General features: G+C 37.5%; 1 protein-coding gene across 1 annotated transcript; it reads right to left on the bottom strand.

Annotated features, from left to right (window-relative positions):
• LOC133992646 (ly6/PLAUR domain-containing protein 1-like) lies at nt 1-27,434 on the bottom strand. Its single transcript, XM_062431332.1, has 3 exons — nt 27,386-27,434; nt 22,338-22,469; nt 1-242 (listed from the first exon to the last, which is right to left on the bottom strand). The coding sequence occupies exons 1-3, from the start codon at nt 27,432-27,434 to the stop codon at nt 1-3; spliced, it is 423 nt and encodes a 140-aa protein (XP_062287316.1).

Genomic DNA, 27,434 nt, shown 5'->3' on the forward strand with positions numbered 1-27,434 from the left:
TCAGCACAGGCCAAAGGCGAGCAGGAGGAGGATGAAGAAGGAGAACACGGGGAGCTGTGGCTGGGTCAGGGTAATGGCAGCAGACGGTTGGGGTCGTTTCTTCTGGCGTGGTCCGTTACACAGCGGCGTGTTGCAGCAGGTGATGCACACTGAGTTGAGCTTGCCGGTGCAGAACTGCTGGTAGCCCGAAGAGGCGATGAGACAAGCTCCTGACGAGGCGCAGGACTTACGGTAGTGTATCCCTGGAATAAAGCACATAAATTGGTGCATTAGGCTCATAATGAAAGGATTAGAGGTTTTGTGTGTGTGTGTGTGTGTGTGTGTGTGTGTGTGTGTGTGTGTGTGTGTGTGTGTGTGTGTGAGAAAGAGAGAGAGAGAGAGAACAATGAGAGAAATTGTGAGATGGTTGCCTGTAATTGAGGATAAATATGATCTACTCTTTCAACAAGAGGATCAAAGCTTAATGGGAAACTTGATTTTCAGCATCTCCATATCATCGGACTAATGCTCCGTTAACAGTCCTAACACTGTTGTCTCTGTAAAACACTCGAGAGTCTCTTAAAGAATTTGCATAAAATTGTATCAGTGTATAATCAGTCCATGAACGAGGGAAACTACAACCACATACAACATGTAATAAAACACTGTAAAGAAAAATGAAATTGAACAAAATAAAAAAAATCTTATTGTTGATGAAGTGATGATGCTATTAATGAAGAACAGTCCTTGACAGTCAGATGATTGGATGTGTCTTCTAAGTATATATTCTAAGTTTAAAATTAGTACAGTATATAGAAACCACAAGATAAATAGATAAATAAAAGAAAAAACACTAAATAAATAGATTAATAAAAAAGAAACATAAGTTAAAAAGATAAATTAAAGAAAAAAACAAAATAAATTAAAAGAAAAAACAAGATAAAAGAAAAAACACAAATTAAAAAGATGAATAAAAAAGAAACACAAGATACATAGCTATATTAAAGAAAAACACAAGATAAGTAGATAAATAAAAGAAAAAAACACAAATTAAATAGATAAATAAAAAAGAAACACAATATAAATAGATATATTAATGAAAAAAAACACAAGATAAACGGATGAATAAAAGAAAAATATGAGATAAATACACAAATAAAACAAAAACCACAAGATAAATAGATAAATAAAAGAAAAAAAACAAGAGATAAATAGATTAAAAGAAAAAAATATTAATAAGGACAATATTAATAGTCCAATAGATCAACCTGAGAGGTGAGGAAAATCAAAAACTGAAAAATAGGCTTGTATGGATAAACAATATGGAAAGAAAGCATGTAAGCAAGCAAATATGACCATTTCTGCATATAAGAACTATGTAAATATAAGTTTATAGTCACAGGAATGAAATGAAATGGATTGAGCAGCTAGTATAATATATAAAATGGAAATAACTGCTGATCTCAGTGGGAGTGTTTCCCCTTTTTTACATCCAGAAGAAGTTTATAGATAAAACTTAACTTCAGGTCCACTGCAGTGAAACCAGCCGTACAGTTCAGTGGTTTACTGTGTGGACTGTAAAGCAGCTGGTTTTATCCCACAGCTCCTCCGTCTCTAACACTGTGCACTTATTCCTGAGCAGCCGATGTGTTTCACGACTGGTGATTCAGAAGTTTGGCCTCAGGTGTTTGAAGTCTGGACTGAGGATTGTAGCTCATCTCAGCAGCCTTTCCTCCTACAGTAGAAATTACACTTCTATACTATTCAATTATTTTCCACATGTGCTGCCAAATCACTGCCTGGATTATTATTATTTTTAAATAATTGAAGTACAACATTCATAGTTCTGCTTGTGGTTACTGGTGTGGTTTCTTTTTAAACGTTGTTAACCCTCCTGTTGTCCTTCAGTCAAGGGAGGAAGGAAAGGAGGGAGGAAGGAAGAAGGAAGGAAGGGAGGAAGGGAGGGAGGAAGAAGGAAGAAGGAAGGAAAGGAGGGAGGAAGGAAGGAAGGAAGGGAGGAAGAAGGAAGGGAGGGAGGAAGGAAGGGAAGGTGGGAGAAAGGAAGGGAGGAAGAAAAGTAAGAGGGAGGGAGAAAGGCAATGAGGAAGGGAGGAAGGAAGGAAAGAAGGACAGAGGAAAGAAGGAAGGTAATGGGGAGGAAAGAAACAGAAAAGGAGGGAGGGAAGAAGGGAGAAAGGAAGGGAGGAAAGGAAGGAAGGAGGGAGGGAGACAGGAAAAGAGGAAGGGAGGAAGGAAGGAAAGAAGGAAGGTAATGGGGAGGAAAGAGAGAGAGAAGGAGGGAGAGAGGAATGAAGTAACAGTCAAAACAGACGGGGTCAATTTGACCCGGGAGGACGACACGAAGGTTAAACATGTTGTGCTTCAAGTCGCTGCAGCTTTTTCTTCTATATTAAATTAAGGCCACAAACTTTCCCTCGCTGTAATCAAGAGCTGCCGACGCCTCAATATAACCATAAAAAGTGTAATAATGCTGCCGTTTCTATCAGCGGTGATTGTAGTGCAAGACAAAACATCAGAGGTGGGGACGGAGAGGTACGACTACGCCCGTTTCTGATGCGTTCTGATTGATCAGGTGATCAGTACGGCAGGGTATCAATGGACAGCAGCGGTGTTGTCAGTGCTGCCTTTGTATTGGAAAATTTGCATTTTCGTTTTAACTATGTTGTCACTCATATGTTCAGTATAAACATTTTGTGACTTCCTAAATGGTTAATTAACATTTCCCTGTTTATATTTAGTGTCATATAAATGTCATTTCTTTGTCTAGACTCATTTACTTTCCCTCCATTTAGACATTTGCTTGATAGTCGAGTCACAAATCACAAAATTTGCCAAATGGGGCTTTAAGTTCTGAACATCCTCTATCCTTAAACCTTGATTCAAATAAGAAAAAACTAAGAACTCCCCCCCCCAAAAAAACTTTAACAGGAAAAAACAGATGAGGGATTCCTCTTCCAAGATGGACATAAATGCAATAGATGTGTGTACAGAATAAACCAACACAGCATAGTTGCATAGTTACAGCCTGGGAAAAACAGGGCAACAGATTATAGGTAGGCTGATAACATAAATGAAGATAACAGATAATCAGTCTGTTCTCAGGTAACCTCATTACACAATCCTTGATTCAGCCGCTATACCTAGCTATTTATTATTTAGAAGTTAATCTATAACTTGTTCCCCATTCATTTGTGAACCTCTTGTGTAATATAACGCTTTCAATTGATTTATTGAGGATCCATCTGTGGCCATGAAGAAAAAATCTCAAAGCGAAGTTTTTGTGAATGTGTAATTTATGATTGGACGTTTTCTCCTCTGACTCTGATTAGACTTTGTGGTATTTACACTCAATCTGTGAAAGAATAAATGTGACTTTCTGTGTAGTTTGTTCAAAGAAACATTATCAGGACTACATTTGATTAAAAACCATTTCCAGTGACTGCTTTCCATTTTCAAATCTCTCCTGGAAAGCATCAATTTTCCCTCAGCTGTGACCATTTCAATTACCAAGGAGGGGTACATTATTTGAATTCATCGACAACGTTCATGCTGGTTTCACACGCCGAATTAATCATGTTTAAAGTGTTTTATGTGCAATAGTGATAAGTCTGATAATCAAAAATATAAATAACTGTCATTCAAAAGAGAGAGGAAATAAATAAATCATAATATTACAGGTGTGTTGTCAGTAAGCATCTATGGATCGGATATATACCAACACTTAAAAGTCTGAAGCATATCCAAACATATCATATTAATAAATATCCACACATCAGCATGTACCTGTATACATTAAAGAGGACGAAACATGCATATTTAAAGCTGTATATTTATGTTCTGGAGCTCTACTGGAATATCTTTGAATGATTTACAGTTTATTTATCTTATACTGGCTCCTTATGCAGCCCCTCAGTTCAGCCTCTGTCTGTAAAAGGCTGTTTTAGCTCCTGTCTCTTTAAGCCCCGCCCCCCTTCCAGCAGCTCCAGAGGCTACGTCAAGAAACCAAAATCGAAACTTCTCAAATACACCCGTACATGTCCGAGCCCGAATCTGTTTCAAAATATGAGTGGTTAACATAGAACAACCCTAGCAACAGCCTTAGCAACGAAGGCTACGAAACATCCCAAGCTTGTCATGTTCAGAGGAAGGTTTAAGCCTTGACTTTTGACTTGCAGGGGGCATTTCTACATATGTTAACTTCATGTTTTGGACAACCTTGCAATTAGTGAACAACCTGCTCTACCGCCTAAACCAATGACGCATCAGCAGGGGATCCCAGAAGAGAAGAGAGAGAGAGATGCTGCAAAAGTCTGTAGATTAAAACTGGACTCACACTGTGTTTACACCTCTTATTTTAACTGTTTCAATGGATCTCTGATGTTTTCTGTTCAGACCCTTAAAAATGTCCGTTAACATTATGAAGACTGTGGAACAAGTATATGAAATAACTGAAAGTAAGAATATCCTACTTGGCTTTCATAATTGGTCATGTAATCTGTTGGTTTTTTATCTCGAGCAGTAATTGGAAAATGGCAAGAGGCGATAATACGGCTAGTCAGTGGAAAAATGAGGAGTAGTAAAAGTGTCGCCAACGGAGAATACAGATCTGATGGCTCCTCTCAACTCAAACAATCACTTACCGACCAAATCTGTTAATGTGCCTCGCCTTCAGCAGAGCAAACAAACTCCAGTTCAAACTCTTTATTCTCATTCATTGATTCACACAGAAACTTTGAAACGGAAGTCAAGTGTAAGGCTGCTCTCGAACATAGTCAGCCTTCAGCTGTTGAATGTATTGACATTTTTTATAGTGAACGCACTTTAAAAGAGAACACATGCTGTTTTTTGTGATTTTCTGTTTAAAAAAAAAAAAATCCTTTTATAATTTCAGATGTGAGGTGAGCGTATGAAAAAATGCCCCCTGCAAGTCAAAATGAGTCGGCTGCTTCAAGCACAATGGAAAGTTTAATTGCTTTCTATTGTTACAGTTGAGCTGAAGATTTTAGTGATTTCCACTCTGACTACACCACAGCTCAGTCGCTGTTTCACTGCACACTGGAAGTGTTGGGAAGGGGGGAGAAAAATAAGGTATGATAGATAAAATCCTCATTTACTATTTTGCTGTGTCTCAAATCTATGTATGTATGGAAACATGCAGTGCACTATGAATAACCAGATGGTGCACTCATAATGGTCAAAAAAGTTGAGTGTGTAACTATGGACACTTCTCACCCTCAATGGTCGCCATCTTGGCTCCGTAGCAGAAGGGGAGGGAACACTTCTCAAACAGGAAGAAACAGGAAATGGACGTTTTAACTACGGTGAACATCGCAGCGTTATACAAATGTAAATTATATATATATTATGTGTTTTTTAATGCACTAAGCACCACTATACTGTTGTCATATATCAGTAGGTTTACTGGGTTCATTTAGCAGTCTGTAATGATTTGGCTCCACTAACCTGCCGAAATTTGCATACTACACACTATACTACACTACTAAGTACACAGTGTACTAACACAGGTATATGATTTGAGACACAGCATTTGTCTATAAACAGGATCAGATGTACAGTTTAATGGATGTATAAATGTAGATTTTTTGGACATGAACATTGTGTTTTGTGCTTACGGGGCTATGTGTGTATATTACTTATAGTTCTATTGTTGGATATCTCCTATAGCCGCTTTTGTAGGCTGTTTTTGGTGCGTTCTGATTGGTCAGATGATCAAGGGCTGACTTCATATTGGAAAAAACACCAAGCAGGACGTTTTTTTGTTTTAACCATGTTGTCACTCATATGTTCAATATAAACATTTTGAGAACTTCCAACTATGTTAACATTTCATTGTTTATATTTAGTATCATGTAAATGTAATTTCTTGGCTAGATTCATTTACTTTACCTCCATTTAGAAAATGGCTTAATAGTCAAGTCAGCGTTTATTTATATATCTCAATATCACAAAATTTGCCAAACAGGGCTTTAGATTCTGTACATCCTCTATCATTAAACCCTCGATTCAAATAAGGAAAAACTTCCCCAAAAAATGTAAACTTAAATTTCCTCAGGCAGAGCAACAGAGGAGGGATCCTTCTTCCAGGATGGACAGATATGCAATAGATGTGTGTACAGAATAAACCAAAACAGCAAAATGACAGATAATTAAAGAATGTCATTTGTAAGCTGTTTATATTCATGTTTGGATGATTTCGATGTGTGATAGGTTTAAATGCCAGAGTTGTTGTTGATTAATGTGTCTGAATAATTCCTTGAGAGATGGGACATTAAAATAAAACTATTCATCTTCATCATCTGCACAGTATGTAAAGTCGGTGACATTAACAGTAACTAGCCACATAACTTGACTGGAAGAATTGAAGCATATTATTTTTCTCAGTGCAGCTTTTAGCAAATGAAGAGCTAACAGCACGCAGTCTCAGTGCAGCTTGAGGCTTAAAACAGTGTTTCATGTCTTTTAGAGTTCAGCAGTCACCGCTCAGAGGAAAGAAGGGTGAGGAGTAATGCAGCAGACTGATGCCAATTACTTTCAATTTGAAACACCTGTCAGGAACCTTTAAGGAAGCTGATAAATAGAGGTTCAGATCAGCACATCTCAATCACTTCGTCTGATAAGAAGACTGATTCAACCTTCAATCTGTCCTCAATAATGTGTCAATTTTGAAAACGTCTTTCTTTTTCTTTCCTTTCTTACAATATTGTGTCACTACAGTCTGTTCCTCATGTTCAGACTTTATAAAGACACACAGACTCACATATTGTTGTTGTTTTCAGGGACAGTCAGCACACGAAACAAACACTCCTGAACAGTTCATCAGCCAAAATAATTGAATTCACCTGTGTTTGTTCTTCATGACTGCACAGCGGCTTTAAACAGCTTTCATACGCTGTCAGTGTTGTTACAGAGCTGTGAAGCGAGAGGAGCCGCGGGTGGTTTTTGTCCTTTCTGTATTATTCAGTTTTTCCTTTCAACAGTATCCTAAACAAGAAGAGACACATTCAGGTGTGTTCGAGACTCTTTCAGCCGATGTTCGATCATAGATTAAAGTTAACAGTTAATAATTTTATTTTCCTCTCTCAGAAATCGTGTCTTTTTCACCATTTTGGCGGATGGCCTCTGCTGCCAAAGCCAGTCAGAGGTGTGAATCAGAGAGATGATGAATTCAAATGCTTCATTGTTACAATAAAACACAGCACCATTGTGGTTTAATTCACCCACAATTGACCCAAAATTTAGCTGCAGATTGTTTTCAGTTTGCAGTTTGCTCAATCTAATAATCTTATTCATTTTGATTTGCATTAGTTGCGCACATAACATAATTTTAAGCTTTGTTATTGGATGTTTCTTGCTGAAATACACCTTGGGAGTCGTAATTAACTTCTGCCTCGAAGTTAGTGTTGTACTTTCTTGTGACTTTTTTTAATTTTTAAATAAAAAAGATAATTTCCAACACAGTTGTTCACTGTTTGTGCTGATACCTTAATTGGGAAAGTTTAAAGTAGTGGAAGAGCTCCAACTGTGAGTTATTGTCTATGAGAATAATTGATGAGATTTTTATTTCGGGAACCAGGTGTGTCTGAAATTGGTCCTCCTACTGCAGCTTTATTAAAAGTAAAAAACACAAAACAAAACAACAAAACACTACAAAATAAGCAGGACCAGTTTACACAGCTTGCCTGGAGTTAACTAATTAGAACAACTGTGTAAACTGTCTCTTAAACAGCCAATTTGTGGGGATTTAAAATCACATTTAGCAGAGTAACTGGACACATGTAAAAAGCTTCCAGCTCCACAGTAGACCTTTATCACAGCAGACAAGTTCACTTGTCACAGTAGGAAATGCACAGTTGTTAGTATGCAGGCAGCATGTCCACGTGGGCCCCATATGGGTTAAATGCAGGCTACGGGGGTACTGAGTGGGCATGGGCTTGAACTGGGCAAATTTTGCGGGTCCCACATGGTTTCAGTAACATGGGCCCCACATGTGTAACTCACCCAGTTGGGCCCTACCTGAAACCCAGTCAGAAACCACTTGAAGCCCATATTGGCAAACACAGGTGGGGCCACCACGGAAACTGCGGACAAACCCACTTGGGACCCATATTGCAGCCCAGATTTAACCCTTATGGGGCCCACATGGACATGCTGGCTGGATAATAATATTAAAGTTGCAATACACAATATTCAGCCACTAGATGTCGCACTAAAGCTCCAACATCTCAGACCAAAACAAACATGTGCGTCATTTACTCAATAACGTTGAGGGGGGAAATCACGAAACTCAGATCCAACTGTCAAACTAGGCAGTGCTGATTAAATATGGATCTAGATTATACTATTCCATCGCGTATTTCTCACTTCAAATGTTAGTCAGTGTTACTGTAAATTGAGAAAGTTTGTCACACAGAGGGAGTGTAATTACATTATTTCCATTTGTTTATTGCCCTAATAATTGATCACTAATAGTTCATGTGTATTTTTAACATAATATTCGTAATTGCTAAATATCAGACAGTCTGAATGAACTTCATATCATTGGCTGTTAAAATACTTCAGCTCTATGTGTTAAAAAATATGAATTTCAGTGTCTATTTTACACTCCAGAAAACTCTTATAAATGGTAAAGAAAATGACAATGTACCAGCCAAAGTGAAATATTACGTTCACAGTGTGTCCACAAATAAACCGGAGCTGTCCCGGCAGATAAATGTGTTGAGACAGAGCAACACTTTAAATACAAAGATGAAAGTGTGAAAACTGAGCTCAGACATCTCAGTCCTGCTGCCGCTGAACCGCTGTCAGAAGATTTAAGTGGAGCAGACTCCGCTCTGATACCACACGCAGCATCTCCTCGTTCTGTGTTATTGCCCTGAAGTTAAATTATACAATTCTTTTTTTTTTTAAATTAATTGATCAAAAAGGTTGAAAAGACAAAGTCAAAGTGTTATTTTTCAAGTGTAAAACTGCCAAATTAGATGATGATATTCACAGTGTTGCCCCCATTCAACTGCTAGGGATTGGATGGTTTTAGAAATCATTAAAGATTCCCCCGAAGACATGAAGAAACTTTCCTTCTTCAGCAGATGAAAGTGAAATAAAAACAGCTTTATACTGTCAGACTCTGCTCATATATCATCCTGCACAGCGAAGCTTAAAACATCCAACTGAAGGAACCAGAGGAAAAATACACTTTTGATGGGAGGAGTACATTTTTTTAATATGATTTTGGAACAGAAGTTGCTTTTCTGTATGTTGTTATTTGTATTTAACTCTGCCACAAACAACTCCTCCAATTTATGACACCCCTGAAGATGTTAAGTGTCAAATATGTGATTCATTACTACAACAAAAACACTCAGACATCATACAGTCTAAAACATGATGTCTATATTTTAGATGCACCAGTATTGTGTGAATTCAACAGGGAGACTCTCGTTTGAAGCCCTTGATGACAGAGTTAATTTAATTTTTTAGTGGTAATTTTAAAGTTCAACTCTTCAATCATAAATTATGCTGTTTAGTAGATTTATGAGGACAAGAGTAAAATCTCTCGTCTTTGGAGGACTGAGAGAAATCTGATGTTGGCTGCTTCAACATGTCCAAGTGTCTGGAGAACCTTTGATTACTCTTCTAAATAAGATGTTAAATCAAATAAATCAAGCAAAAGCTGTCAGAGAGTCAACACAAGCATTTGGCTGCTCACACTGACTAAAACTATTAAAATGGGCTTTCAATGTAAAGTGATGGAGGACAAAATCCACAGTGTTTCCACACAGTCATTTAAAAGTAGATGTGAAGTTTACATTCATATTTAACATTAAATTCCCTTTTAGTGTTTCCCTGTTGAGCTGTGGTGGAAGTATATTAACAAAAGACTTTGGTACTAAAAACACTGTAATGTTGAATCATAGAAGATGAAGATTTGATTCATTCAGACGAGCTAATATTCATTATGTAACGCCCGCCTGTCTATCCACTTGGAAATACATCACAATACAGACAGTTATCTCATCTCATCTCTTTATCTGGACTTTAATTAATTAATTTTTTTTTACTGAAAGAGGACTGTGGATTTTGTCCTCCATCACTTACATTGTAAGTGCATTATGAAGGGATCTTCTAATGGTCAGTATGAACAGGAGGAATGATTACAGCAAAACATGCTTTAATGTTCATTTGAGCTCCTGACTGTTCTTAAGACAGGCTTGAAAAATTGTGAACCCGTCCGTTAATGGTTGGAGTTGATGTCTGCTGTCAAAGTCTCCTTCATCATTCAGATGACTTCATGCAATATAGACTATGTCAAAGCCCCAGACTTGAAATTACAGTCGTTATATTTACAGTACTGTACAACACAGCAGGTCTTTTGTACCTTGTTGTAACATAATGCAGCAACCGGACATAGCTTAGCCTAGCCTAGCATAGCATATGGCACATGGCTAAAGCACAGGACTACTTAGTTTAATCAGTGTGAATCTACATGTGTTGGTTTGTTTAAATGTTGTTTATTGATCTCTATTGTTGTGATATCTTGTTTATGATCAAATGACAGAATAGCTGATGTTAGCATGCTTCACACACACGTAACATCCAGTGACATCTCTTCCTAACCTTGTGCCTTTATCGGACATAAATTGACCTTAAACATAAGCTAATGATCCAAATTTAATCTCAATGCCCAACATTAAAATGATCCCAACAGCTGACTGCACTGTCCTTGAAACAAGGAAAAAAGTCGTCTGTTTCTTAGATCGAGTCGTGTATCACCCACAGTTTGGTGGACGTGTTTCGGTCTTCTCGATCAGGTTTATTATCCCTGTAAATCAAACTTGACTAAGCAGTGAAATTAGATGGCAGCTTTTATGTGAGCCGACATAAAGATGTCAACAAGATAAATGGTCAGCAGGGACGATAAAAATGAATAGTGAGAATTTCTGGTGATAAAAGCCCAGATTTCGTCAAGAAGTAAAAGTTCAGTGACAGCACTGGAGCGTCTCTTTAGTCCAAACCTTTCTACATCAATACAATACGACAGAAGACAGTATTTAGGAAGTTGCAATGCCATAGATTACATTGTAATAAAGTGAGACATACTGGGACCATTCAATATTTTAATATTAGACTAATTATCTAATCAGGAAATGATGATGTGACATTTCATAACAGACTATAAGGCGCAGAGCTGCATCGATCAACAGAAAATATATTTGCAACTATTTTGATAATTGATAGATCACTTTGATTCATTTTTTGGCCTTTTGATAGTAAACTGGACATCTCTTGGTTGGTACTGTAAGATTAAAGAAGCAGCAAATGATTGAGTTCATCATTTTAATATATGATTATACACTGTTTTTGCCTGGTAACTGTGCTATCTTGTGAAATGTGCTCTTTGCTATTGAGTTTTCTTGCCTTGGTCCATTTAAGGATAACATAGAAGTTCTGAGTTTTGAGATGTGTGGATGTATGACTGCTGCCTTAAATCTGTAAGTGTGTGTGTCCTGAGGAATGCTGTCATTGACTACATTAAGGGGTCTGATGGTAACTTATAGCCAGATAAGGTGAAGGTTTGAGGTCTTGGAAAGGGAAATGAAGTGGTTAAGTTTTGGGTAATAAATATATATATATGTAAATGTATTTCTATGTGGCTGTTTGCCATTGGCTGTAGTGATATAGTTTGACATATTTGACCAATCAGAGATAATTTCTTTGTTCCTTTGGAGACTATAATAGATTAGGTTTGTTCTTTGCTTGTCAGACGAGCTGCTCTGATCTGTTTAGTGTTTTCAGACAGTTTCCAACAGTTTGTCAGGACTATATATATATAGACCAAATTGATTAAAATAATCATCAGATGAATAAATATTAAAAATAGCAGCCCTTTTAAGGTGTGTGTGTTCATGTCTTTATTGTTAATTGAGGGAAACAAAACAACACTCACAGTCACTCACTATTGAAGTAGTTTTTTCCAGTAGTTATTTAGATGACTGCTTTTACTGGAGTACAGTTTATGGCCACTCGACTCACCTCTACTCACAGCTGCCAAACGATTTAAAGTCGAGGAGTTCAGTGAATTAAAGCTCGTCAGCTCTGAAACAACTCTGAACTTTTTAAAACAAACCTGTAACTGTGATTTTTCTTTTTAAAAGGCCTTCAGCTACCAAAGCTAAAGTCCATAAAACATTTCTTTACATAAACATTAAAAAAAAAAAATCACACACACTTAAACAAACTTCAGCCGTCGTGCATAGTCCCTCCATTTAACCGGATGAATGAAAACTACTGTGACTAATCACATTCTCATTTCCTTTCTGCCTGATACAGTAAATTAACTTCTGTGAATTGCAAAAGCTAATTTAGATAAGCCATGAAATCGAAGAGACACTGCCGCAGCCTCATCTCGTCTTCATCCTGCTCTCATCCCGGTCTCACAGGAAGCGCAGCGTGTCCCGGACGCTCAGACCAAATGTGGAGAATCTCTCCATCAACAGGGTCAATATAAAACCTCATCACCTCTCCGGTCCTCCTGAGCCTGATTTCATCTGGAGCCCCTTTTGGACTGGATTCATATTACAGAGGGGGGAGGTGGGGAATGAAATATTCACTGTGCTCCTCTGTAATTTAACTCAAAGTCTCAGATGAGAGTTTAACTATTTTAAAAAAGAAGAAAGATGAAGGTCTGCACACTTTAAACTCGCTTAGAAGCAAATTTAATGAGACTTCCACCAGTGACTCTTCCTCAGACTCCACAAAATATATTCAGTCGCCATCTTTTTCTTGGCAAGAAGAGTAGCAGTGTGCTCTTTATCCTATAAAAGTCAAGAAAATACAGGTCCTCTTGAAGAAGAGGGTTATCACATGGAGGGAAAAACAAACTTTGGGCACTCACATGGAGCAGGAATCCTTGTTTTTTTTAGTTTTTTTTTTTGTTCCTGTTCCACAAGAACACCTGAAGTTTGTTTTTCGCACCATCTTTTTCTTTTTTGCATTTTTTCCTCTTGTTTTATCTATACGTTGTTTCTTCTTTACATCGTTTCTTCCTTATGATGTTTCATTATATAGTTTTTTCTTCATGTTGTTTCTTCTTTACGTTGTTTCCTCTTGTTTTATCTATACGTTGTTTCTTCTTCTTTACATAGTTTATTCCTTATGTTGTTTCGTTACGTTGTTTTTTTCTTCACATTGTTTCTTTTTTACGTTGTTTCTTTTTTACGTTGTTTCATCTTTACGTTGTGTCCTCTTTACGTTATTTCTTCTTTATGTCGTTTCCTCGTTATAATGTTTTTCTCTTTTTGTTTTTTATTCTTTACGTTGTCTCTTCTTTACATCATTTCTTCTTTACCTTGTTTCCTTTTTACATTGTCTTGTCATGTGTGTCTGATTTTAACTATTTTTGCCATCAAAACAAAGCTGAAAGCCTCCTCAGAGGATCACAGGAGAAGTGAAAGTGAGCAAAGATACTGAGTGAGGTGAACTCGGAGTCATTACTCAATCAAAGCTTAACACACAGACATGAAACACATATTTATCATTCAGTGTGACTTCCTGACTTACTGAGGATATCATTATCGCTGATGTACGATGCAAATTAACTTCCATAACTACGTCTTATGTGCTATTCTTACTTTTTACAAATTAATTTATAATCAATGAGAAGTATTTTAGATTGTTTAAAAATGCAGAAGACGTGACTTTGGTTGGCCTCCTATAGAAAACAAACCCTTTAGGTGAAGCTGCCTATCTATCCCACACTAAAGCTCCTCAAACATAGTGCCACTTTAGAAAGCTGAAGATCAATGTGGCTAAAACTAAATAATTATCTTTACAAAATGAGATTTAAAAATACAGCCGGTTTAACATGACGGAAAACATGTTGAATCTGTGGAAAGCTTTAAATATCTTGGTACAGTTCTTGACTTCCAGGTGAGCTTCTCTGCAAATACAGAGTATATTTTCAGTGCTGACAGCTACCTCAGACTTGGCGAGGTCACTTGAATTGTAGATCTAAGAGTAAACTCTCTGGGATTTTACTAATAGCCAGCAGAATATTTGGCAAACCTTCCCAAAAAATCTTTTATTCAACTTTTTTATGGAAAGGATGAGAAAGAAAGTGAGGAGTATCTGGCAGAGATCTCTCATCCTCCTTTCAGCTAATTTTTAGCCCTTGCGCTCCGAGAGGCTCTGTAAAGTCCCTCAACTATAAATGTATTTAAGAAGTCCTTCATCCTGAGTGCCATCAGTACTCTTAACCCTGCAAAATGACTGATTAGATCGAAGCCGCAGAAATGACTGAACTGTTTTTAATGTGTGATGTGACCTCCATGTTGTCTCTGTACTTGTTTGTTTACAGACTTTTTCATTAATCTTGATGGCTGCACAGTTTCTCAGACCCGTCCAGTTAGGAGTCTCAGAGTAGCATTTAATCCATCGCTTTCATTTGAGCCACTTATCACACAAACTGCCTTCTTCCACCTTCATAAAATAGCCCAAATACACCCCATTGTATTAAATTCACATGCTGAAATCCTCATACATGCCTTCATAACATCTAGAAAAGACTTCTGGAATGAAGTTTTCTTTGGCCTACTTTAGACGCCAACAAAAGGTCTTCAATTAGTCCAGAAAGCAGCTGCTTCACAAGGTCTAAAAACAATGGATCATATAACATCGGTACTGACGTCTCTGCATTGGCTTCTGGTTCATGCAAGAGCTGATTTCTTACTTATAAAGCTTCAAATAGATTGTTTCCTTCATTATCTCCAGGCCTGTTGTAATATTAACATTATTACCTGTGTATGTGTGTGTTAGTGAGACTCTGGGTGATGCACACTTTAAAAAATTGAAGTTAAATGTGAAGTTGAAAGTTGTTATACTGACTGCTTCATTATCTCTGTGTTGTGAGAATCGTGTGCTGCGTGTGTCTTTATGTTTTGGTTGAGCTGAAGACAATTTTCCACTCTGGTGAACAATAAAGATTTATTCTTTTCTGTCTACTTAGAGATCATAACTTGCCTGAAAGTTATCACATTTTAAAGTTTTTTCTTCGGTATCAAAGTAATCCAGTAATAGTTGTCTGTACATTCATGGCTGCAGGAGCTAATTTGGTCAGCTTTTAATGGAAGCAGTTTGCCAAAATGTGAGCAAATACATAGGTGTCAAAAGAGAAATAATAGCAGTCCATAATTGTATTTGTCAGCACATTTGATGAGCTTCATGGAGTCTTGCTCTCCTAATAGTTTTATGTCTTTCTGTCATCATTTTGGTTCCCAAACAGGCCGACATGTTGGTGTTTGCATGTTTCCATCTATCAGATTCATTTTCACACAAAAGTCAGATTTCACAAGAAGCCCCTCCTGCAGGAAAAAAAAACGTCTCAGAGATCCACTTTAAAATACGAGGACGTTGCTCCAGATGGGATTTAAATTACAGAAGCCAGTTTTATGAAAAACAGCAGCTGTAGTGTAATTACTGCTCAAGCGAGGGTGAAAATGATTCACATACACACTCTGGACTGGATTAAAAACACCTCCCCTGCAGAAGTAAATCATGAATTGGGCTTAATATCTTTGTTGGCGGCCTTTTTGTATAAGCGATTAAATGTTCCTTCTTGATTGCAGCGATTGAACCAGTGACCCTCGAAACAGCAAAGATGTCTTAACGTGTTTGCAGCAGTTTCAGGTGTAGTCATATGATACCAAACAATCAGAGATCTCCGCCTACTGCAGTCTGGGGATTTCTAAATGCACGGCAGATGCTTGAAAGGTGGCGAAAACGGTCGCTATCAAACCTACACCCCTTACATTTTCATCCAGGACACACCTTGCTGGAAATGATGCTTTATGTCCATGTTCCTCTGTAGTGAACTCCATGTAGCCGCCCCAAAATGAAGGGTCGCTGTAAATACTTTGGATTAGTTCTGCAATGAAAGTTTTTTTTTAACCCTCCTGGGTCAAAATTGACCTGGTTTGGTTTGAATGTTTATAAAGCATAAAGGTATAAATGATCAATTACCAATTCTGTATTAGACCTATTTAGCTAACTTTATTCCAACTCATTATTACAGGTTTTTATTACAGGTTATTTTTGTGGAAATTATGGTCAAACGACCTCATTTTTGAGTTGTCCTGTTGACCTTTTGACCCGAGGATAACAGGAGAGATAAACTGGGGTCATCCCTATGTTCTCACAGCCCTATGTTCCCCCATTTCTAAGAAATTGTCCTCCCATCAAAATTAGGCCCTATGTTTCCTCAGCAGTATGTTCCCTCAAGGTGTTTCATCTATGAAAATGCTTGAACGACAGGTGAAATTCTTTATTTTATTATTAAATAGAGGGAACATAGACCTGCTCCCGATAAACTCGCTAATTGTTTGAACCCAGTTTTAATAACGTAACCTGGGAGATTGTCCTCAGTCTCTATGAGCAAAGACCTGTGAGTCTTCCTCAGGTGTTAAAATCAAGCTTCAGGCTCAGTCTCACATCTTTAGTAAACTCTAAACTCTTAAGAGAATACTTCATAACAAACATAGCATCACTTTCTGCTCAGCTGGTAAGATGCTGCTCATCAACCACTACTGTTTGAGTCTCTGAAAACCTTCCAGAGGAAACTGAGAGGAACCATCACGCTTATTTGTCCAGTGCTCGCTGCCTCTGTGGACGTTGTTGTTGATGAAATTACATGTTCAGCGTGAAGACAAACTGCAGGACAGACGCTGCAGCAGCAGAAGGCGACTGTGACATATTCATTTGTTCACCATTAAACATTTATTTTGAGGCAGTCGGTTCTGCGTGACAGAGCTGCCCACAGTATCATGAAGTTAGCGTTGCCTGTAAAGGCTGTCACACATTTTACTGAGTGCTCACTCGTATAACTAAACTGTGCATTTTAATTGGCTTCATAAATTGTGGGATAGTGTTGGTTATGATTTTTGCTGCTGTCAGGTGAAAATCTTCCATCTCTAAACAGAGTTACGAGCATGTGCATGTGACCAGTACTTTTATTTGTCTTTACTTTGCATATTTTAAGACAAACTGGCATCACTACAGCATGCTTTTAGAACTTTAAATGGCTTTTAAAATGCAAAAAAGATAATTTTTTCAATTTTAGCATCGAAAAACTTAAGCTTCCATGAAACTTTTACTGGCACAAGTTCTTAATGTCATTGTAACTTTTTTTCTCTGTATTGACAGTAGTCACAAACTCTCATCTAAAGTCAGTTTTCCAACTCTTTAGCTTCTAATCTCTGTTATCTTCAACATGTCCAGTCTTAAGCCTTTTCTCTCCTGCTGTTATTAAACATGACTGAACCATTTTTGTCAAGTTGTGATGGTTTAAAGTTCATGGGAAATTACGTTTGTTAAAAGCCTTTCCAATGAATAAACAACATTGGAAAGTTTTAAAAAAAAGTTAATATCTAAACATATGCAGTAAACAACTTGTCATACTGCTGTATTGGTTTTATTTACTTCCACCCAACATAGGAGACCAATTCCAGCCGCTTGTATCCTCGATCTCAGCCTGTTGCAGATGGAAATGATGCTCTCATGAAACCACTGCGCTCTACCTGTCCAGCACCAAACAGCTGACAAAGAAGAAAGTCTAGCAGCTACAGTAAGGATCTAAATACTTTAATTCATTGTGTTACAAGAAACATAAAGTGAAAAAGAGCTATATTGCTTTAAAACATTAGCATACTCACTCCTCTCTTTAGCTCTTTGGACTCGATCAGCTCTTGAGGCTCTTTAGCTGCTAAACGATGTTCACCAGCTATCTGCTCCTAACTGTGTCCGTCTGCTGTTTGGTGCTGATCAGGTGGTGCACAGTGGGATTATCAGAGCTGCTGCTGCTGGAGACGGGGTTCATGAGAGCAGTGAGACTTAACAAAATCAGTAAATACAGAGCTGAAAGAGAAAATGCTGCAGAGGCGAGTGATGGGTCTCTGCGGGTTCGTCTTTGGTCAGTTGTATATGAAAAAAATGGATGAGTGCAGCCTTAAAATATTCATCTAACATCGAAAAAACACCAAAATATCTTTATTGCACCAATGATTAGTCCATTATAAGCTGATGATTACAGCTATCTCCAATTTCATGCTTGTTTGTGTGTTAATACACTAATTTGGTTACTGAAGGCCAGTTCTGTCGTCCATCACTGTGCCCCCCTAGAGGACAGAGGACATTAAAATGAAAGGAGGCCTGCTGGAGCGTGGCAATCATCCCTCCTTTAAAGACAGAGGAGTCCTCGGCGAGATAAAAGCACACCTCTTTTATCATTTCATTTCAAGATGAAATCAGAGGGGAATAATAATGATGATGATGACAGTAAAAGATCGACTTGGAAAGGAAGCCAGGCTGAAAAAACAGCCGTCATATGATGGGGACGTATGTTTGACGGACGATTTTCACTTTTCAATGATATCTCAGAGTTTTGCCAGCAATCGTTTTTCCTCAGCTGGAGAGGAGCTGGAGCAAATCTAGACAGATTGTATAACGTCCTCACGATCAGAAGGACTAATCTCAGAGTCAGGGGACAGAAAATGGCCCAGTTGAGGACGCACTTCAGCGCTTCTACGTCTCCTGCATCTACCCTCATAGAGCTGCATGCAAAGTCACAGGCTTACAGAGGCAATCACAGGCCAAGTATACTTAGGAAGAATCAAACAGCCTCACTGATTTTTATTCTCGTCACTTGAGCACTTTGCGTCGGGGTGGGTGGGCAGTGCGATTGTGAATGTATCTTTTTGCATTTCAAATAGCGATAAGGTGCGGCCAGTTGGGTTTCTCTAAGCCCTCCTTTTCATGCAGAGGAGCAATAATGATAACACCGGGAGATAAAGGCTCGGACGTACATAAGCATTCATGCGGAAATTTTCTTATTAAAGAACTGTCGACTCTAAAGTGTGGCACGACTGGTCTTTGAATGGAGAACCACATTTCCAAAGACAAGAGCTTATTGCTTTTGCTCATCAGCAGCAGCAATGAAAAAAAAAAAAAAAAAAAAGACGACCAATTTTCGCTGGGTGTGAAAATGAAGCCGGCCCCCGGGCGTGAGGAGAGATCTTTAGAGTCTGGGGTTCTAACAACCTGCAGCAAGTAAGCCCGTAAACACAGCAGAGAGACATTATTCATCAATAAAAGAGCAACAATACACTGCAAAGCTCGTCAAAAAACCTGCGAGCCCAAAGGCTGAAAGAACCTGCACTTAAAAGTTGGTGAAGATCATGAAAGCTGAACTTCAGATGTGCACTGAATTTCTCTGGAGCAATGCTGCACAGAAGGTATAAATCTTTACTGGATAAGATAAGACGTGCACAAAACAAAAGCAATCAGAGAGTAAGAATCTGGAAAAATGAGACAGATTTAGAGCTGTAGATCATGAAATCCGAGCTGTCAGGTGTAAATCTCTGATCATGATTGATTTCAAAATGTCTTTTCAGGTTTGGTTTCTTAGCTGTCAGGTTAATGATGTCAATGGCTCCAGTTTCACAAGTAAACTACTAAAATACTTTGTTTGGTAACAGAGTTGTCCACAGTTATCCAATCCCCTGCAGTCTTCTGTTTTATCAGTATGAACAGTTTATTATAACTATTATCAGTATAATTGTGTAACTACAGTGTAATTGCAGTGTAAAACTATACACTTTGAGAAAACTAATAATGAGAAACTAATAAAAATCATAACAGTTTTATTGTTTCGATAAATAAATTTTTTTAGACATTTAACATTAAAACCTTTCACTTGTATGATAAGTTCTGACAGATTAAGAACTTTAATAATAAACACATGTTAATTTAGTTGTAATAAACTAGATAATTTGTAATAAATTAACTAATTTGGTTTTGACAGTTTGATGGTTAGCAAAGAGCTGGTCGTGTAAAAATTAAAACACTGTATTGATAATAAAACACTATATAAATTTAATGTGGGTTTTATTACACTGAACATAAGTCTTTGGTTGATGTGAAGCATTCATGTATGTTTAATTTTCAGGCATGTCTGCATTATTACGGGCAGAGTTGGACATATCTGACCTTTGAAAGTTTTGTTGTTGTAATTGTAACCTGGATATTGATGTAAATGCTATTTACAAGTTGGAAACTCATAATTAAGATAACTCATAATTATGACATGAGCACAGCATCTGTTTGGTAAAACTTTAGATTACGACCTGAAATGTACAGCCTAAATATTCCCAATTTACTATACACTTTTTTTAAATTTTTTTTTTTTTTTTTTTTTTTTTTACAGTGTATCAGTACAGTACATACAGACATATACATGAAAAGGTGATGTAAATGTGAAGTTAAAAGGTGTTTTTCAAGGCTATCTTAAACAACAGTGATGTGTGGGTTTGATCATGTCACATGTCGTAGTGTCCTTGAGCAAGATACTGAACCCTGAATTGCTCCTGAAGGCAAAATCATGTGTGAGTGTATCTGAATGATGAGCTGCAGCCTCTTCCATCAGTGTGTGTGTGTGTGTGTGTGTGTGTGTGTGTGTGTGTGTGTGTGTGTGTGTGTGTGTGTGTGTGTGTGTGTGTGTGTGTGTGTGTGTGTGTGTGTGTGTGTGTGTGTGTGTGTGTGTGTGTGTGTGTGTGTGTGTGTGTGTGTGTGTGTGTGTGTGTGTGTGTGTGTGTGTGTGTGTGTGTGTGTGTGTGTGTGTGTGTGTGTGTGTGTGTGTGTGTGTGTGTGTGTGTGTGAATGATGGCATGTCATGTAAAACGCTTTGAGTGATTGGAAGACTATAAAGGTGCCAAACCAATACACTCCTGTTCATACTGACTATTAAAAGTTCTCCTTCAAATGTGCTTTAATGGATGTGATGGAGAACAAAATCCACAGTGTGTCATTTAAAAGTAGATGTGAAGCTTATATGAGGCTTCAGCAGTCTGAGTTAGTCATATCAAGTGATATCTGACACATTTACAGTCTTTTTAGCATCAAATTCCCTCTTTGTGTTTCCTCTGTTGAGCTGTGGTGGAAGTATAGTAACACAAATACTGGTACTAAAAACACTGTAACGTTGAAACATAGAAGATGAAGATTTGACTCATTTGGACGACTGAAGCTTCATTTTAGCTTCAGATCAACTTTTAAATACATTTTTTTGTACAGAAGGAGGACTGTGGATTTAATCCCCCATCACTTACATTGTAGGAACATTATGAAGGGATCTTCTAATGGTCAGTATGAACAGGAGGAATGACTACAGCAAGAAAAACATGCTTTAATGTTCATTTGGGCTCCTGACTTGGGCTCCAGTATACAAACTTGAAGCCTCCAGTGCAGATACACTGAGAATGGACATTAAAGTGAAGAAAATCTTGTCATTTTATTGATTTTAACATGGGAATTGTACTTGTTTGTGTGGGAAAAAAACCTAAACACAACTAGTTCTTCCAAGCAGGGTATTATAAAAGTATTGATTAGTGCTGTTTTACTACTACAGCTTTTAACTGTAGTATCTATTCTCCCCACAGATTGCCAAATTCCCCTGAAACAACACAAAAGAAATGGCCTGTCATCAGTGTAGCTGTTGCCCTGATGTAATCTCAAACTTATCTTTGGCATTGCTGTATTGCAATTCTTGTGACTTACTGGCCAACATATGCAGTGTGTACCTATAAATCTTACTGGTACACACTGATGCTGGCTAAAACATTTACTCTATTTATCAGGATCTGAGGTTTTGTGAAAGGCCTGGACACACAGCATGAGATGAAACATTATTTTGTCACATGAAAATGGAATAATTCACATCCATGACTGACCCCTATTTCACAATACAGACCTACAGCTAAGACTTCAAGGGTCTGTCGATCAGTCTGATTTCTGCTCACAGCAGAGCGTCTCCAGCATTGTACAGAGAACTCACTTGTTTCTTCTCTTTGTATGAAATGATGCTTCACACACGCTGACAATACAAACTGTTTCCTTCCTCCTACAGTTCAAAACATCCTTTTGTTGAGAGAAAAACATGTCGATATTTCCATTGATCCAGAGAGTATAATATCCTGAGCAATAATGGACCCTGATGCTGTGATGGAACAACACAAACAAACTAATCCTGCTCGTGAACAAGTAGATGGTGTTTGGAGAGTCTCCTATCACGTCAGTTTTACATTGATTTCATGCCAAAAATAAACAAACACACACATTCTGAATCAAATCCCAGAACCACATCACCACCAAAATATAATCCATAGTTCTTGGATTGAGCCCAAATTTCACTGGAGTCTGTTCAATTCTGAGATACACTGACAGGAAAAAGCTAAACTACACTTTTTTAAACAACAGTGAGAGATGTGACTCACCGTCCTCCTTCACCAGAACCTCCTTCTGACACATGTCCTGCACGTTCACGGTGCAGTTGACGATGAACTCTGGCATGGAGCAGTCGTGTGTCATCTCCTCACACTGGTAGCACTGAATCTGCAGAGCCAGCCCTGAAACACACACACACACATACAGTATATATCTATAAAAGATGCATGTCATGACTATATCTGTATTTGTATTGTACCAAAGAGAACCAGGCTACAGAAACATGGTGGATGACATCAAATCATGGATGTATATAAGAAGTTACAGGACTTCAATGGCTGGCCTTAAGTAGTCACCTTTTAAAAAATAAACTTTAAATGGTAGAATAACATCATTACATAATTTAAATAAGTTACTGACAACAATTCAAGCCAGAGGGATTCTTCCTCATCATCTCTGGTTCATTTCAATCTTTTACTCAAAACAACAAAATTAGCATGATTGATTTATTAAAAAGACGGCTAACAAATAGCTGCTGTGGTTTGAGCCCTCTTTAACTTCAGCTAAAGCTTTGCAACAGTTTCACACAGGAGCATTTAGTAGTTTTGTCAACAGAAATGTTTAAAAAGTGAAAGAAAATAGTTAAAATTGGCACTTAAACTGCATTCAATGTCACAGTCTTTTTCTTCTTCTTGTTGAAGTTGCAGCACAAACTGGCGCTGTCTTCTTCGTCATGTTCCTCACATCTAGCCAAAACTGTGAAGAAGAACAGCTTCCACCTGCTGCCATTACTGTTCATGGATGTATTAATAAGAGCAGGATATAGGGCACCATCGCTCAGCCTTGCTGCCACTTTTCCCCCAGTGGTCACTTGCGGTATTGCAGGAAAAAAAATCTCCCTGCAGCTCAGAAAGTTTTTCCCCCATAGACCACCTCTGTGAAATAGATGTCTATAACACTGCTTACAGTACAAAACAACTGCAAACAAGCTCAATTATGACTCTCCCCTTTAAGAATTACTGATACACAGAGGTTTTATGTATTTTTTTAAAACTTTACTCGAGCCGAGAAAAGCGATTTAAAAATCCATCACAATGTAAAGTCTATGGATCAAGCGGGAACTTGTGGGTGGGGCCAGTAGGGAGACAGTCCTGCACATATTCAGTGGGTCGCATAATGTCGACGCAAACCAGGAAGCTAAAAATATTTTTTGTTATATGTGTCAGCCAAGCAAATCTTATAAGACTCCAGTATCCAGCTCTTATAATACATCCATGTTATTGTTTAGGGATGATCATTGTGGTTTATATCTGCTGTTGACTAATAAATCTTTTCTCTGCCTGATGGCGTTATGTGTGCAATATCTTCGGTTCTTCGTGATGGCCCCTTATTTCCAAAAATTACCGGATCTGACAGGAGAACAGAATGACTGAAGGACAATAGACTATATATTGTCAAAAACAAGAAAAAAGGGAAAAGGATGCTATTTGCTCCTACTGCACAGATGTGGGTATAGCAGTATTTCCATTTGATGCTACTTTATTTACTCCACTACATTTCAGACGGAAATATTGTACTTTCTACTCCACTACATTTATTTAAACAGCTTTAGTTACTCTTCAGATAAAGATTTGACACAATGGATAATATAACAAGCTTTTTAAAATACAACACATTGTTAAAGATTTCCAACCTTTTTGACGTCTTACACAGTCACACTTCAGATATTTATGATTGATTTGTTTATTCAAGTGCACACTTCTGGGCTGAGCACAAGAAAGGTTCAAGACACTAATCAATAATAACCAGGAGGGCAACACGACAAAACATGATGTACAGTCCCACAGAGAACAGAGAGGACATTTCGGGACATTCAGTTTACATGGAAGAAACGTCCTGTTATGATGGATAACAGTGTTCTCTGTCTTAGCTCCCAACCACCTCCTTATAAATCTCACTAAAACAAAAATTTCCATATTAAAGAGAAAACTCAACATATCAGCTTCAGACAATCAAAGCAAATCAGGATTTTTAAATTGGATCTTTTCAAACAAATCATTTCTCATGTCCTGTACAAAGAGTAATGATATGAATATGAATTCATCTCTGACAGCACCAAAAACACATAACTTTTGCTCTTCATGAATACTTTCATATCTGCCAGTAGTAAAGTACCAGCTCTTACTTGAGCACATATGGACCTCTGCCTTCTCTGTAACTTTAATTTTATACATGGTTCTGTATAGTCATCGTCTTTGATTTGAATGTAGTTTCTAAGATTTGGTTTCTCTTATCGAGCTATTGTTCCTTATAGATCTTTAATCTTTCGTTTGACTGCATTTATATTAAACTCCAAGTTATTCCTGATAATAAAAATCAAATCAGAAAGAGAAAATATCACTGCGACTTCTCTCTCAGCCCAGGATAACTGTGAGCTCAAAGTTAAAGATCTTTTCGTTCAGCTGTTCCACTGAGAACTGAATAAGGCAGCTCACCATTTCAATCTTCTGCTACACAAAACATGACTCAAACTCCATGAACTCTCCAACTCCACCAAATAATGATTTTCCCCTCTAAACTTCTCACATGGTTTCATTTCAATAAATGTTCAAATGATCCAATATTTCAGCAAAAATCAAAGATTAGAGAAAAAGTCCAAAAACTTTTTTCTTCTTTCCTCTCCCATTAATCATCTCACCACCCCTCACATTTATCTGCTGACCCTTTGGAGGGGCCCCAACCCTAGGTTGGGAACCACTGGACTAAACTAGATTACTGTATATAAAGTAGTGTAAACTAGCTCCACCTCCAGCAGCTACAACAGTAACATGCTGCTCTAACACTGATGCTTCACTATTAATAATCTAATGATGTCATATATAATAATATATCAGTCAGAGGGACCAAACCACTACTTTTACTGTAATACTGCATACTACATCACTCATAATACTGCAGTACTTTTACTGTAATACTGCATACTACATCACTCATAATACTGCAGTACTTTTACTGTAATACTGCATACTACATCACTCATAATACTGCAGTACTTTTACTGTAATACTGCATACTACATCACTCATAATACTGCAGTCCTTTTACTGTAATACTGCATACTACATCACTCATAATACTGCAGTACTTTTACTGTAATACTGCATACTACATCACTCATAATACTGCAGTCCTTTTACTGTAATACTGCATACTACATCACTCATAATACTGCAGTACTTTTACTGTAATACTGCATACTACATCACTCATAATACTGCAGTACTTTTACTGTAATACTGCATACTACATCACTCATAATACTGCAGTCCTTTTACTGTAATACTGCATACTACATCACTCATAATACTGCAGTACTTTTACTGTAATACTGCATACTACATCACTCATAATACTGCAGTCCTTTTACTGTAATACTGCATACTACATCACTCATAATACCGCAGTACTTTTACTTAAGGAGGATTTTTCATGCAGGCCTTTTACTTGTAATAGAGTATTTTTACATTGTGGCATATAACTTCAGTAAAGGATTTTAATACTTCTTCCACTGACTCCCTCTATCTATTTAAATATTCCACGTATCTTCTCTGGTATCACGAGGAATTACTGCAAATGTTTCCCCTTGAAAGTAAGTTTGGTTTTGATGAATTTTCATGTCATAGTTTCCAATCATTTCACATTATTCTGACAGCCACGCTCAGTTATTCAGCTGCTTTTTTTAAATCTGGTGTCATACGGTGCATTGATGACATTTATCTCAGCAGCATGTTGTTGCAATATTTCATCATGTCTTTAGTAGTTGATGTTTCACCACTGCTACTGTAGAAATTCATTAATTTAGAATTCATCCTCTTTGCCCTCATGTTTTACCAATAGGACAAGATATTTTCTGCAATGTCATAAAGGTTAAATTACACCATGTACAGTATATTCATTATTATAACAGTGTACAGAATGAGCAGTACAAATAATCAACTCTTATGTAATATTGTCAAAATCAAACTGATGATTTTGGGATTGAAAAGCAAGAATACAGGATGTGATTTTACTGCATGTTTAACCTCTGGTCAATATCTTTGGCTTTGACTGTTATTCAATTTAACTGCAATCAGAAAACATATAAAGTACAGCCAAATTTATGTGTAGTTGTACTTCAAATAAAGTGAAAATAATTGATCATTTTATGCCATTTGATACTCCAGCTTCACTTCACACTTTTCAGTATAGGATATATTGTACTTTCTGCTTCATTAATCTGACAGCTTTTTACTTTTCATTTACAATTTTCATCCAAAACCCATAATCAGCCTGTAAAATATGACACACTGTTATCATTAATCTACCCAACAGAATATAAAGCAGTTACAATGAGGAACCAGCCACAAGATTAAAATGCTGCTCACACATTCATGTCTTAATAACAATAAAATCATTATATCCTCCTGAAAAGGTGCTGATCTTCCTGAGTTATTTCATATATTCTGCTGATTTAACTAATGCACATTTATTCAATTAAAATTTCAATGCAGGACTTTCATTACAGGCTTTTTCAAGTCAATGATCCGTATATTTCATCCATCACTTCCGGAGACAGATAAAGTAAAAACATCTGCACACTTGTCAGAAAGAGACAAACGCTCCTCCACACTCTGCTTCTCCGATTATAGTGAATCATTGTTGACAGCATGTCAAAATTTCGGAGAAATCTGACAGATTTATCTCAGAATGGGTCTTTTTTTTTGGATCTGCAAAACTTACCTGGATCATTTCAGACACGCAGTAGCGCAGCTTTTGGAGACTACAATGTCATAACAGTAAAGGTGTGGCACCCCGATACTCTAATCTACTGTGAGTAAATCCAAAATATGAGCCTTTCCATCATTAAAATAAGGAGCCAAAATCAGAAATCTGCTCGAAAGTTAAAGAAAAGACAACATGGGATCCAAGCAAGCGCGCGCCTCCCAGTTTACCTTTTTACTCTCCTTCACCAGTCACTGCGCTTCCTCTCCAGAAATAATAAAAAAAAGACGAGTTAAATCCCGGGGAAGTGGTGAGAGTGAAAGCGGTGTGTCCATACCTGAGCTGAAGAACAACAGGAGCAAAGTTGTGACAGTGAACAGCCGCAT

Source organism: Scomber scombrus, chromosome 13 (genome assembly GCF_963691925.1).
Source record: "Scomber scombrus chromosome 13, fScoSco1.1, whole genome shotgun sequence".
Classification (NCBI taxonomy): domain Eukaryota; kingdom Metazoa; phylum Chordata; class Actinopteri; order Scombriformes; family Scombridae; genus Scomber; species Scomber scombrus.

Excerpts from the sequence above, each read along its gene's own strand:
- LOC133992646 (XM_062431332.1), bottom strand. The coding sequence starts at position 27,434 with ATGCGGCTGTTCACTGTCACAACTTTGCTCCTGTTGTTCTTCAGCTCA. Across the intron at positions 22,470-27,385 it reads CCTGTTGTTCTTCAGCTCAG|GGCTGGCTCTGCAGATTCAG; the intron begins GTATGGACACAC and ends TGTGTGTTTCAG. Across the intron at positions 243-22,337 it reads GGTTCTGGTGAAGGAGGACG|GGATACACTACCGTAAGTCC; the intron begins GTGAGTCACATC and ends GCTTTATTCCAG.